The 14,818-nt window shown below is 39.9% G+C and overlaps 1 protein-coding gene across 5 annotated transcripts in view; it reads right to left on the bottom strand.

Moving 5' to 3' along the window:
- Positions 1-14,818, bottom strand: part of aplp2 (amyloid beta (A4) precursor-like protein 2) — a 92,404-nt gene that overhangs the window by 10,517 nt on the left and 67,069 nt on the right. For 4 of the 5 annotated variants that reach the window (XM_036561767.1, XM_036561769.1, XM_036561768.1 and 1 more), the window contains exons 6-13: positions 14,217-14,428; positions 13,842-14,009; positions 10,170-10,303; positions 9,597-9,671; positions 9,202-9,360; positions 7,580-7,708; positions 3,318-3,417; positions 843-1,016 (exon numbers count right to left, since the gene is read on the bottom strand). In XM_036561767.1, coding sequence (XP_036417660.1) covers positions 843-1,016; positions 3,318-3,417; positions 7,580-7,708; positions 9,202-9,360; positions 9,597-9,671; positions 10,170-10,303; positions 13,842-14,009; positions 14,217-14,428 — 1,151 coding nt within the window. The remainder of the gene's footprint in view (positions 1-842; positions 1,017-3,317; positions 3,418-7,579; positions 7,709-9,201; positions 9,361-9,596; positions 9,672-10,169; positions 10,304-13,841; positions 14,010-14,216; positions 14,429-14,818) is intronic. The other variant, XM_036561771.1, reaches the window with a different exon arrangement.

Below are 14,818 nucleotides of genomic sequence, written 5' to 3'. Positions count from 1 at the left end.
TAAAGAAATTAATGAACGGAGGCGGGGGGGGCGAATGAGCTTCTGAATTGGTCTGCTGCCAGCAAAAGCTCTCCAGGGTGCCAGTATCTTTGTTTGATATTTGTACTTTTAGCAGCATCTGTAAAATGTTATATATATAGATAGATAGATAAATGACGCTTTTTTTTTTTTTTGGAATTTGAAGCATAATTTCCCCCCAGCGCCTGGCCATTTCCTTTTTGGGCATTCCGGAAGGTTTTTGAAAGCAAAGAGTTTGGCAGGCTGGAGGGAATGAGTAGGATCATGCTCAGACAGACGGAGGTTTTTCAAAGCATTTGGCTGCAGTGTGGCTTAGGAGCCTTGGGCTTTGTGATTTTAGAAGAACTTCAAATGGCTTTGCACAGAAGACAGTGCTGTGGGGATTCATGCTGGCAAAGATAAGCAGGAGCCAGTGGCTTGTCTAGACTGTTCTATAAGTTTTATTCAGCTCTTATGAGACATTAGAGTTATCAGCACTCATAATTCAGTGCAGTCCCCGACAGACAAAAATAAATCCATAAATTAAAAAATAAATAAACAAACAGATGGTCTGTGCAGCAGCCAATATAAGAACAGACGGCAGCTGTTTGCAACTTTGAGGTCACTCGCCTTTGACCAGAACATGACTCAGAATGGGTCCCCATTTAAAGGTCTATGCGAAAATGAAGTCACCCCAATTTTATGCTGAAAACGTTTTCTGACTCCTGATAACAATAACCCAGTTACTGTCCCTGATTGGCCTTACTAAACTCTACTTTAGGTGTGAGCAAGATATGCACAATTGCCTGAAAGGTGTCAAAACCCCATAGCAAGCAGGATCTTACCCTCAGGTTCAGGCCGTGAGCCCAGGGTGTTGACCTTGAAGGGGTGGAAGGGACTGCCTTCGAACGCTGGGACCTCTCTGCTCTCCTCTGAAGAAACTGTCACATCAGGCTGAGACTCGGAAATAGAGGACATGAACTGATCCATATCTGCCTTCTGCTCCTGGAGAAGATTATCTGCAAGAGGGAGAAAGAAAGGGGGTGAGAGAGGTAGAGTGGTTCAGGGTGGGTCAGAGTGGGTCAGGGTGTGAAGGAGTGGGTCAGGGCGGGAAAGGGGGAGTCAGGGCAGGAAAGAGGGAGTCAGGGCGGGTCAAGGCGGGAAAGAGGGAGTCAGGGCGGGTCAGGGGGGGAAAGAGGGAGTCAGGGCGGGTCAGGGCGGGAAAGAGGGAGTCAGGGCGGGTCAGGGCGGGAAAGAGGGAGTCAGGGCGGGAAAGAGGGGGTCAGGGCGGGAAAGAGGGGGTCAGGGCAGGAGAGTGATGATAGGTGAGGAAGAGTGAGGGGGGGATGGGAGAGAGAGGGTGAGGGTAGGTTATGATGTTGGTGGGTAAGAGTAAGTGAGAGTGAGAAAAAATAAAACAGCAAGAGAAAGTAAGAAAGAGAAGCATTAGGTAGAGTGATGGAAATTAGTGGAAATTAGCAAAAAAGAGGAGGGCAGGAAGAAAGGGAGGAGTGTGGGAAATAGAAGGTGAAGCAAGACTGTCACATGACAATCCATTCATAAGCCCATGGTACGAGGGGGGGGATCGTACATGAGACAAACTCAAACCAGTTAGAACTGTCTCATTACTGTAACACCATGCACACATACACAACTTGCCACAATGCCACAAAATAACAACAGTCTAAACTCCCAATTACTGTTTGTGCAGGCACAGAGTCATCTACCATGCAGTACATCCATAAATCTCTGTTGAGCAGCAAGAGAAGAGCCTTGACCCAGTTCTGTCAAGCCCACACAGGCCTTTCATCTGTGACACACTACACTACCGCCACCTCTTTTATGAAACAAGTGCAAAAGAAGAAAAATAATGAAAAAGGTAAGAGTGAAAAATAACAGAAATGGGAAATGGCTTGGCCTCTACTCCTCGCGACAAAGAGGGAGTGGTGAGAATGCTGCAGTATGCATGCATTCAATTTAATTGCAGAGCACGCATTTTTGTGCGTGTGTATGTGTGTGTGTGGTGCGCACTAAGGTGTCAGGCTGACAGGCACAAACAGCGGCTCCATTAGGGAGCGAGGGAGGGACAGAGATAGATTCACTGTCACACATCTGTAATCAAAGTTGCTAAGCTCTTTCAAACAGATGTAATTATGTAGTTATGTTGATGTGACTGCACACCTCTACAGAGGAGTACAGGTATGAATCTCATGCTGGGACAGAATGTATTTACCTTAGGGAATCAGGCATCAAAGAACAGATTATAAAGACCTCCATTAGTTTCATATGATGCCCGTCATAGAAAAAAACTTGCACCTCCAAAACAGTGTAGTTCATAAATATTTTTGTTCACAGTGGTGGTGAGAGGAACCAAACAACCAAAGTGTTTAATGCCTCTAAAAGCTACCTCATAGAAAGCCAGTACATGCATTGGTTACAAATTCACTCTCTAATACCTGAGCCATTGTTTTACAATAGTCTTAAGGTAAGATTTTCGGCTAAAACATACTTTTAAAAATTACATTCATTGCCAATTAGTCCCCAAAGAAAACTATTTTCCAACCACAATTTTATCATTATCAAAATGACATATAAAACTCAGTAGACATGTAGGCTCACTGGTCATTTTGTATATATATCTTGTTCCCATCACCATTACAGACAGACAACAGACTCACTGTGATCTCACTGTAACTTCAGTCTAGCAAATCTATCTAGCACATATAGATGGTCATCTCTCACATCTTCTATTAATATCTTGTATAATCTGGAATATGTACATATCAGTATTCTATCCACTGTGTACCCTGCGTCTCATTTATCTATCTCAGACTAACAAATTGCATACATGGAAAAGTGTAAAACTGTACATATCACAGCTTTTATGTCAGTAAATTTCTCTACAATTAGCCTTTTTTCATTAAACCACTCTGAATGACTATTTAAATCTCAATGGATGAATTATGTAGAAATTTTGAAAAGGACTTCAATGTATCAAGATTTTTTCTTTCAAGTAATTTTAGACATTTTCTATAGGTACATGTGTGTATACCTATAAATGGTATAAAGAATAACAACTAGTCTTGATATTTTATGACAACAACAGTACATTAACATTTCTTATGACTGCAACAATTACATCCCCCAGGCTTGTCATTAAACATTACCAAAAAAACAAACTTTTCTCTTCCAGAGTAACTTTGTGAACTTGCTAAACAACGTCCTCCACTTTCCTCTCCACTTTCTTTTTTCATTCATTTTTCCCTCCATCTGCTCTTCCCCACCTCTCTCCCATTCCAGCACACCAGACGCACACTCACCAATCTCTCCTTGGATTTCGTCTGCAACGTATGGAACCTTATAGAGCAGAGACAGGCTCTGATTCATCCTCTCCTCAATCACACGCAGATGGGTCATCACCTAGGCAACACAAATATACTTGCACTTCAATCACATAAATATCAACAGACTTTTGTACATCATGTACACATGTTCATCAAAAGGTTTGACTCCACAGATTGGCTTTCTTACGTATTTCAGTTTCAGTAAAAAAACACTAATTTAGACTAATAACACTAATTTTCTACTTGATCGATCCACTGGTCCTCAATCAGTCAAGAAATGTATGGTGTCCAAATTTTGCTTCTTTAGTTAAGTGCTGGAGCTACAAGGCTAATATTGTTATTAGAAGTAAATTTTCACCCAAATCTTTTCTGTAAATACATCCCCAAAACTCTCACCCTGCTCAAACTGCATCCAGTCTTTAATAAGATCGTGCAGACTTGTCAATGCGGTTTAGGACACATTATTACATACCATTTTTGACAACAGCTTGTGCCAAATTGAGCCTTTTTTTACATGCACACATCAAGCAGGCATTTGGATGACATAGATTACGTTGGCGATTAATGTTGTTTCTTTTATGATTAATTGTTCATCTTGAGTTTTCAAACCGGAGATACTGTATTTAGTCATAAGTAGAAACAATAGTAATCTCAAGTGTCATCTAGGTCAGAATTCATCACAACTGTCGTCTAAGGCTGTGTTCAGAATGCAGGCAAACTGGATTTGTTTCTCAAATCAGATCTTTTGAGACGACTGTCCGCACTGTTATTTGCAAGTGTTCAGATCAGATTTCTGTGTCCAGACATCACCAACCTACCTGCATGGGTTGCTGTGGTAACGACCTAGCCATCAGTAACGCAAAGCTATGCTGGTCATACTGATTTCAAATGTGGATGCAGGAGAGATGGAGGTGCATCATCTCTCCCTCCAAACTCAAAATCTCTGGCATAATGAATCCTTGATGTTCTTTTTTACTCCCAGCCCTCACTTTAAAATCTGATTCGAGTGGCCAAAGCATCCCAGTTGAGCTGCATCTATAAAAATATGATTGGAATCAAACCATCTCCAAATGCGATTTCATGTTTTTTTTGCTGTCCAGACTATAAAAAAATCGATCTGGATTCAATTTGGATATGTCAAAAATCAGATTTGGGCTGGCAGTCTGAACAAGGCCTAAAAACCACTGTCTGCTGTGTTATGCTACATTGTGTTTTGTTTATTTTTATAGCTCATACTTTGTCCTAAACCACACAGATAAATGCATGACTTTAATGAAGATCTGTGTGCAGTTTGAGTGGTTTGAGAGCATTGTTGGGGTGTATTTACAGAAAAGATATGGGTGACTGTGATGTCTAGTATTTTTAACAACTTACAGGTTTAGTACTAAATTAAAAAAGTCAATTTCAGACACCAAACATGACTCGACTGATTGACTTCATCTGTAGTTATTGGAAAATGATGTACATTTGATATTTCGGTGTACCATTCCTTTAAAGGTTTCAATTAAAAAGCCCTTTGTGCCAATTAATAGTGTTATAGGGACAAATACACTGTACTTTCAGACTTGGAAGACAAGGATTTGCATGAAATAAGGATCATAAGTGTATGATTCATACTTGTAACCACGCCTGTTCTTTTGTCATGTAATCTGCATGCAGTGATTAAAAGCCAGCAGCAGATGGGAGTAACGGGCCTCTCCGAAAGAAAAGGAAATCAAAGAAAAAACACTTTTCTCTGTTCTTTCCCAGGTCATATCAAACCACCTTCTCCAACTTCAAAATGAGACAAATACCATCTAAATAGAATCCCTTCCTGCTCTGTTGGTTATTTAAACAGCACTACCATACCTCCATACCAGCACAGGGTAGGGATAAAACAGGATTTACTGCAAAATAGAGTCTTGATGCATTTACGTAGCGTAGTCAAATATAAAGTAATTTTTCAAAAAATAAAAATACATCTCAAACTTGGATCAGATACATCTAGGATAATGTCCCTGAAACCTGACAAGGACCAGAACTACACAGTAAAGAATATGCCCCTCAATTTATCCTGAAATAAACAAACGAGGGAAGGAAACAACAAATAAACAAAAAGATGCTCTGGTTACTTCTTGTCTCCCATGGCAACGCTACATGATGACTGAGGGTAGTTCAGATCGCAAATTATAGCAGCGTGCCACTGGGTTCTGGTTCAAAGGTTCTGTCTAATCAACTGCCTAAAAACAGCAGCGTTAAGTGAAATGTTATACAAGAACAGAGCTATTCTCTAGCAAAAACTCAGATGTGAGACAAACCTCTCTCTCACAGCTCAACAAAAGCCATTATTTTAATAAACGAATGCTAAACCTGGAGGTCACAACCTCCACTGGGGTCACAAGGGTGGTGCTATTAAATATTGATGTGTTGATGTGTGTATGAACATGATGTCTGTTAGTATGGCTCCAATTAAAGTTCACCGAATCAAAGCGAAAGTACCTAATCAAATTAGTATCTAGGCAGGATGTAATAGAAGTTAAACCTAGAGCATTTATTTTCTTCTTCTTCAAGTTAGGCCTAGCCATGATTAGCTTAGCAATGGAATTTTTTTATAGTTAGCACTAGAGCTACACAGTAGAAATGCAAACCAAAAATCCTGTGGAAAAAAACCTAAAAAACTAAAATAAGAAAATATGAAAAACTGCTGAAGTATGGAATTACACAGACAAGTGACAGAGAGAATGCACATCCATAATGTTTGGTTTGCAGAAATGGCTAAGAAAAGCTGTTAGCCCTCCAAAGTGAATGTGAAAGATGGAAATTGTGTGGAGGGAAGTGTAGGAGGAATGGGGTCACAAAACATTCTTAATTTAAAAGTCATCATTTGCAATCTCAAAATAGTTAAAGTGAGGATTCGCCACTGTTCTGTCCTATACAATCTACATATTTAGGCTCTCTGAAAACAAATAATACAAGAATGGTTAAAATTGTCCCATAGTTTAAAAAAGGGCATATTTATTCCCACTGAGTTCGATCCATGAAAAAACAACTTTCACAATGCAACGGGCCAGCCAGGTCTTTAGACTCTCCAGGATAGCAATCCTTGATATTCAGTGCTGAACGTTTGTGCTGTGCTAGAGCACAAAAGTTAAAAGAAAAAAAAAAAGAAAGAGGTATCACCTATATTTTTTTTACCAAGAGACATTTAACACTATAGAAATAGCGAGTTGCAGGCATTTCATACATACATACATCATCTAAACCGCTTATCCTTCTGGGTCGCGGTGTTGCAGGCAATTCAAAACTGAAAAATCCTACTACTACACAGGTAGACATATATTCAAATTTGAGTTTATGAAGTTAACATTTTACTCCAGAGGACTACAAATATGAACCGCGACCAGAGTTAACTGGTCATCCACCAAGACATGAATTGGAAGAAAAGGTAATTCCATAAATTTTCAAACTGCATCAGCATCTCAGCCAAATTAGTTTGCAAAGTTTTTTCTGGTAATTAGCTAACTTTATCAGCAGAAATACAAACATATATTTATCTATCAATCTACATAATTTGCTGTGGATACTATAGCAACAGTTTGCATTTCGTGGATCTGTAGTCTTTTAGTAAGTTTTTTAGTGAGCGGTGGATGACTAAATGTTTAACCGCCCGAAGTCGAGAGCTGCTAAGAGATATTAGAATAAAAACTTACTGCAGTAAATACATTCCACCCTTGCAGCCACTGATGAACAACAACCACAAACATACCAACAGTCACTAGTAGCTTGTTGCTCTCCTTCAGCAGGCTAAAGAAAGTGCATAAATACTGAAAAAAAAATTGTTAAGGCTTCTGATCCATGTGTGAGTGAGATCAAAGGAATGAGTACAGCGCACAAAAATCATAATCAGAGGATTATTAGAGACACCACTGCTCTCTTCCTAGAAGTACTCTGGTTGTGGATTAAATGTTATATATTAATTTTCTATTAAATACATGTTTTCTGCTCTTGTTTCCCAGATGCTGAAAAATCCATAACCTGTATATAATGGCTATTTGGTTGGTCTCTGAATTTTCTGCAATACTATACATAGTGATGAATTTGGAAGTTATGTGATTTCAAAACGAAAGCTGTGGACTGCCTATATAATTAAACTACTGACTGTTTTTTATGCACAACCATCAAATTTCAAACTAACACATTTTTACTCTGTGGAGAGAGAGAGCGTGAGAGTGCACGTTGAGGAGTACCACAGGACTGACCTGGGACTTCATCTGGGTAGCCTTCTCGGGGTCCACTGAAAGCACATGCTGGTAATGGCGGATGGTGTGCTGCCGGTCTTTATTTTCTGCACGCACATACCTCTTCAGAGCCTGCAGAATACGGTGGGGCTGTATAGACAGACAGACAGACAGACAGAAAGGCAGACAGACAAAGAGACAGAGGGAGGAAATCAAGACATAGTAGTATAGGGAGAGTTGAAGAATGAAAAAGAGGGAAAAGGGAGAGGGAGGGTCTAGCAAGTGGATGGTTTAGAACATCAGAGCTTTGTGTTGATCCATGTGTGAGTGAGCAGATCAATGGGATATGAGCAGCAGCGCACAAAAATCATAATCAGAGGATTATCAGAGACACCACTGCTCTGGAAGTACTTTGGTTGTGGATTACACGTTACGTATTACATATTATGCAAGTCCCAGTTTTTTCCAAAAATAAATATCCTAAGCTAAACAACAAAAGCACTTTATTATGTGTTGAGGAACCAAAATAAAGAAATAAGCCAAGAAACTGTGTATTACAATGATTTAACCATGATTAAGGGGTGTTGTGAAGCACAATATAAAGTGAACAGCTGTTATAAAACTGCAGTGACAAAATACAATATAATAAACCATACCAATGTCCAATAAATTAACCTGTTAGTAAAAAATAATCACAAAAAAACAATTCTTCCACCAAGCTAAGCAGTTTGCTAACAGTGGGCTATGACTGCCAAGTAACATAAGTGTCAAATACTCGTCCAAGAACACCGCCATGTTTTTTTTTTTAAATTTGTTGCATCAACACAGAATTTAGTTAATATGTGCTGTCATATGTGAGTATATCTAGTGTTTTACAATAGCTTTGAATCTTGCTCAGCCAATCAAATTTTAGACCCTAGTGCCAGGTCTTAAGAAATCTTTTTAATCTTAATCTTTTTAAGTCTGTTATTTTTTCTTTTTAGATAAATTGTTATCTTTAAAAAAAAAGTTCTCAACCATTCTCTTCATTTTTCAAGTTCTTCAGTATTTTCTTAACCATACTATACTCTTACACTTGTCTTAGACTGTAAGAACGAATTCTGTAACCCTTTAAATCTATAACTGTTAATGAGTTTCACACAATAGAATATGTGAAAACAGACCTCTTAACTATTTCATTTGACTTGTAGTTATTGTTTGCTGACATTTTTGGAACGGGTTCATTTTGTTTTTCCTCCATTTTGCTGTCTTTAGACACTGAGCAGATGAAACTGAGTAATTATTTAATGCAAAAGTATTTAATTCAAATTCACAATGTACCTCAAATTGTGAATTTGAATTAAACCTGTAAAATGTAACATATCAATAAGCTATATGACAAATAAACCTATAGCCTACATATGAATACAATAAAGATTTTATTAAGAAAATAAAAAAGACTTTCTGAAAAGAATATTTGAGAACTTCTTCAGCCCCCCCAGCAAAAAAACAACTGCATCTTCTTAGTGCCTGCCTGAAGACCTTCTGTAAGTTTTTTGTAAATTTGTCTGGTATTTGTTTCCTAGACATAAAAACTGCAGACTACCAAAGACAATGCAGCAGATCTCACTGTATGTGGGAGCAGATATGTTCATCAGTCTCACCTTGGGTGGGTCAGCCTGCAGGGCAGCAAGGTAGTTCTCCAGGGCAAAACGGCGGCGGTCATTCAGCATTGCCTCCACCCGTGCCAGGTGAGTTTCCACTAGCTGCTGCTTCTCACTGGCTGCCTCCTCTTCCAGAGACTCCACCATAGCCTGGAAATGCTGCAGAGAAAAAGAGAAAGAAAGGAGAGAAACACAAAGAGAAGTCCATTGAATATGTTATTGTAACATGTTAACTGAATTAGTCAAAATAAATAAGGCAAGATAATAATCCTTCTACAAGTTATGTGAAATTTCCAGCAGAAAATAATTTGAATTCCTCGGATGCCCCAGTTCTGCATTTGCATTCTGTTCTTTAAAGTATTTTATATATATATATAATATATATATATCTTTACCTGGATCAGGGTCTGTCTCTCTGCTTTCGGCAGATTCTTGGCCTGACGCTCAGCCTCCTCCCACTCCTTCCTCACCTGCCGAGAACAAATTAACAGACAGCAAAGAGGTCGGCAAGTCAGAAGGTAAAGAGAAGGGACAGTGAAATCCAGAGAAACCTCAAGAACCTGCACTGTTTATCATATTCTTGTTTCCCTTGTGCTCATGAAAGGACGCAGGACGTCAGAGTACTGCATCAATGAACTCAGAAATAAAGTCTTCTGAGCAAAGTAAAAATCTGCATGTGCCTGCTGAAGTCTAGAGACTATATTTCTAGGCTTTGACATTTGTGGTAGGTGAGTTCATTACTGCATTTTACAATGTGGCAATTTGCTTCCCTTGACAAAAGCTGTTTGCTATGGTAGTACGTCACAAAAAATGCAAGCATTCCTACTGTGCCATAATGTATAAGCAGCACCCTCAATTGAAAATGCCTTCCTGCATCCCTGTGCTGCAGCTCCATTCATCCACTCTCCTTGTCTCTGAGTCCATTCTCTCTATCCTCCCCCTCCCTTCCCATCTTGCTCTGTCCTCACCCTCTCCATGCGGTTGCGGTGTCTGATCTCCAGCTGCTCCTTGGCCTTCTGGAAGCGGCTGTGCTCCTTATCATCAGCCGGAGTCTCAAAGTACACATCCACGTCATCTGTGGGTTGGGGAGCAGGGGGCACGGCTGGGAAAATAGAGATAGAGATAGCAGTACATTTAATGCAAGAAAGACCTGAAAGGCAAGCAGTCCAAAGGCATATAATCACAGCAAAAGGAAAAGAGCGTACAAAGAGATACAGGTAGGTAGATAGACAGGTGCAGAGATTAGGGGTGTTATGACACGCATATTAATGTTAATCTTTTTTTAATGTGAGACAATATGTGCTGCAAATTGCTCACAGTCAGATTTTATGCTATATAAATAATTGATTCCAGATATTATGACACAAAATAGAAGAGATACCATTGTACTACACAAAACAATCCACGAAATTCCTAAAAGAAACAGCCATGAAAGCAAGGAAACAAAAAAACTCTCCTGCCACTGTATGACCCCGGTTCCTATCACCACCACTATAAAAGAAGTCAGTAAGTTTCTCTACAATAGACCATTTCAAATCAAACCAATGTGATTGAGTTTGTGACATCTCAATCATTGAAATATGCAGAAATTCAGGAAAATCTATGGAGTTCCCCTTTTACTGCACTTTCATAAGACACTGTCATGTTTTTGCAATTGTACTTTGACCAAAACACACTAAAGGAAAATGAATTGTTGGATTTCTATTTTTTTTTACTTCTGTGTCGGAAACATATTTTACCCAGCCACAATACATATTGTTCTTTGAAATGTATCATTACAGCCCTGGTAGAAACAGATAAAGAGACAGAGAAAGAGAGACAGAGCGGTAGAATGATAGGAAATATGAAGAGAAACAGACAAACATATAAGCTACAGAGATTTACACAGATCCAGAGAGACAGACACACAGTCATAGACACAGGCAGAAAGACAGACACGTAGTCAGAGAGACAGAAAGAAAAGTATCAGCTAAAAAGAAGTATGTGAAGTGGTCAGGCAAAACTGATCACACTCAGTGCCACTCTTCTGGAGAAAACGTCCCAGCGATTTTCTCTGCCTCTGAGAGAAGCAGACACTCTTATTTCCCATTCCTTTCATTCTCTCGTCCCCTAGCTGCTTACACTCATTCTCTCGCTAACTTTTATGACTTTGCTCCTCCACCCCTTACTAAGATATGCCTGGGGGGACACAGAGGTTAGATCCAGGTTGCCATGGGATACACGATCAGCCTGACTAGGCAAAAGTCAAGTGAAATCACACATGCATGTTGACGTGAAGTCACCCATCTGCCAGAAGCAAAGATCAGGAGGACAGAAAGACCACAACCTTGTCACAAGCTGGACACCTTCACACAGCTCTGCAATCTTGACTCAAGATCTTTCCATGTTGCCACGGGAACTAGGTCTCCGTTCGAACTTGGATTTTGATTATTGTTTACACAGACAGGTTAGAATGCAGACAGACAGAAGGAGAGCCGACATTGGACACGGAGGCAAAGGACACAGCAACAAGAGGAAAGGACAGGCAAAGAACAAGCACGATGCTTGCATCTGGAAACTGAAGGGAAATTTGCATGGGTTATTTCTGGCAGCCTAAAAGACACAGTGACAATCAAAATCCCCAGCATAAGACTAAGGAAGTCAGTGAACCAGTGATGATCAGATATCCCTGTATTTGTAAATATGTGCATGTATGCAAAAGCACTATTTCTTTTTCTAACAGCAAAATATGTGAAGCCTGATGCCTATGGATAAGGTTGTTTAGGGGTAGGCGATATGACAGTATGATACTGTTAGCATGATAAATTACTTCATGATATGTTTTTATAGTATATAGTGGGTAGTGTCTGTTAAGCTAGACGTACCCTGTGTGATTTTAGAAATCTTGTTCTTTATTGACAACTCACACTGTACATTGAATCGCCCATCATGTATGTACAAAGTCTGCGATTTATAAGCTCACACTGTACGCAAACACTCGGTCCGACTGACATGGCGTGACATGGGTGCTCACACTACATGTGAAACGCAGCCCCTACAGACATCTCTGTCTACAGACAATTTCCAATAAAAGTTACATACATACATACATCATCTAAACTGCTTATCCTTCTGCGATGGACTGGCGACCTGTCCAGGGTGTATCCTGCCTTCCGCCCAATGACAGCTGGGATAGGCTCCAGCACCCCATCAATAAAAGTTGTTTTATTCAAAACAACATGCTGAGTGTCCAAGTCTCGAGCAAAAACATTGGCTGAATCTCATATAACTCCCTGCTCCCTACATAGTGCACCACACAGAAATAAAAATAGTGCTTCCTGCACCTAAACAGTGCATTATATGTCTAATAAATAGCTATTTGGGATTCAACCACGTATGCCACATTCCACACTGGACACATAGTACACTATTTTGGTGTGGAAGCCAGAATGTTCACAGTGCACTGCATAGAAAGGAGGGGGTTGTTTGATATTCAACCACTACAACAGTTTCGCTAACTTGTCCCACTATATGCAATAAAACTAAAAACCAGGTGGTCTACAGTGATAATAAACAAAAAAAAAAATCACCGTATTTATTTATGTATACCTCGCAATTCAATTCAGTTAAACAGAGCAGAGATGGCATTGGTACTGAAAATGTTGACTTTTTTGCCTCTGTGTACATGTGTTCACCTGTGTACAGTGGTTGTGATTGTTCTTATGTGGTTTGAGCAGTTAAATGGACATCACTTCCTCTCTCACACTGCATGGCAAACAACAGGTGATGAAGCTGAAATTCAGTCAGTTCCAACCAAATTGGGCTTAAAATCGGGTTAAAATCACACAGTGCATGCCGGGCTTTAGAGATGGTGTATCAGTATCGTTGAGTACTGGTACAGGGCTGATATCCAGAAAAATGCTGGACTGGATTGGTGGGAAAATAAAAGAATGAATACAACCCACTCTTGTAACAAATCTGGTTTCAAGTGTAATAATTTTAAAAGAAAAAATATCAAGGTTTCAATACTGGTATCGGTGATAAAAAGTGGTATCATACCATCTCTATTGTCAGTATTTATATAACAGTGCCAAACTGCATGTTATTAATCAAAAGTGAACTATTTGTATAAACCGTTGCTCTGTTTTTGGGGACGAGCAAGTCTGAGTACTGACAACGGCTTCAGTTCTTGAGAGGATTATTGGTCCAAGATAATTGGATGTAGTGCAGTAAAGCAGGGCTGTTGCTGTGGGCGGGCTTTAGGAGGCCATGCACACCCAGTTAGAATGCTAGGTTTACTAAAAAAAAATGGTTGGCATATACATTTTATATAGACAAAAATATATATATATTTTTACACGAAAATTAAACACTACTAATTTTATGGTAAAGGTAGTTGTTGTTTTTGCAAATAATTAAATATTTCTGGCCTGTAGCAAATAGCAATTAGGCATTATAGCATGACGTATATTGTCAAAATGTCTTCTAGTATCGTGATATATTTCTTTCAATTTTGCCCACCCCTACTTCCTCTCATGGTGCCTATCCAGGTTTGAGCAATAAGCTAACGCTAATTGCACCAGCAGCCTTGGCGCTGACACACAGAGAGACAGAGAGAGGGACAGGAGCAGCGGGGCATCTGGGTCCTTGCGGAGACTTACTCAGGCGTTTGCACACGGCCATGCAGTACTCCTCCGAGTCGAAGTTGTTGCGGTTGCCGGCGCAGCCTCCGTAGATGAAGCGCACACACTTCCTCTGGCGCATATCGAAGTGCCAGCGTGGCATAGAGGCACGGCAGGGGCCCGTCTCCGCCTCCAGGGAACACACAGCTAACACAGGGAGCGCTGTTAGAGCCTCCGGCCACCAGAGGACAGCACTCAAAAATGCCCTCTGTTATCTTTACCACTCCATACCAATACAATGTGGCATCTTAGCCACTAAATATGTTTACTACACATGACAAACAGTGAATAAAACTTGGTTGCAGTATATGCTGCACTTGTGACAGTGTGACATGAAGCCAAAACCTTACTAACCTTTGACTTCTTGTAGAGATTTGTCAGTATCCTGGTTTTCTACTACAGCAGCCTTCTCTTTCTTTCCCTGTTTCTCTTCACTGTCTCTGTCCTCCTCTTCATCCTCATACATGTACTGGTACTCTTCCCCACCATCCTCCTCCTCACCCTCATAATCTGTCTCCTCTGCTGTGTCTTCCTTCTGGGTCGGCTGTTCATCCACTGCTGGCTCGCTACAGGGGCAATAAAATGTTTCAGGCTTTTTTGTAAACAATATTACTTCATCTAAAGTTTACATTAGTCTGGGAAAATGGGAATAGCGAAGAACATAAATAAAATGGCAAAAGCAGAAACAAAGACAAGCAAAACTGGAGAGAGAGTCTGGGCGAAAGAAGATATGAAAAAGGAGAGAGAAATGAAAATGAATACTGGCGTTACAATGTCGCATGACATGGATTTTACCATATTGTGGATAACGAACATAAACAGCCCCAGACAGAGACAAATATGAACTTGAACAGCTTTAATCATTCTTATAAAATCTTATAGTGCCAGTTTCCTACTCCCAGATTAAGCCTAAATCTAGACTAAAATAGAGCTTCCAATGGTTATTCATCATGGGA

Source organism: Colossoma macropomum, unplaced genomic scaffold (assembly GCF_904425465.1).
Source record: "Colossoma macropomum unplaced genomic scaffold, Colossoma_macropomum, whole genome shotgun sequence".
Lineage (NCBI taxonomy): Eukaryota > Metazoa > Chordata > Actinopteri > Characiformes > Serrasalmidae > Colossoma > Colossoma macropomum.
This window is presented reverse-complemented; position numbering and strand designations above follow the sequence as displayed.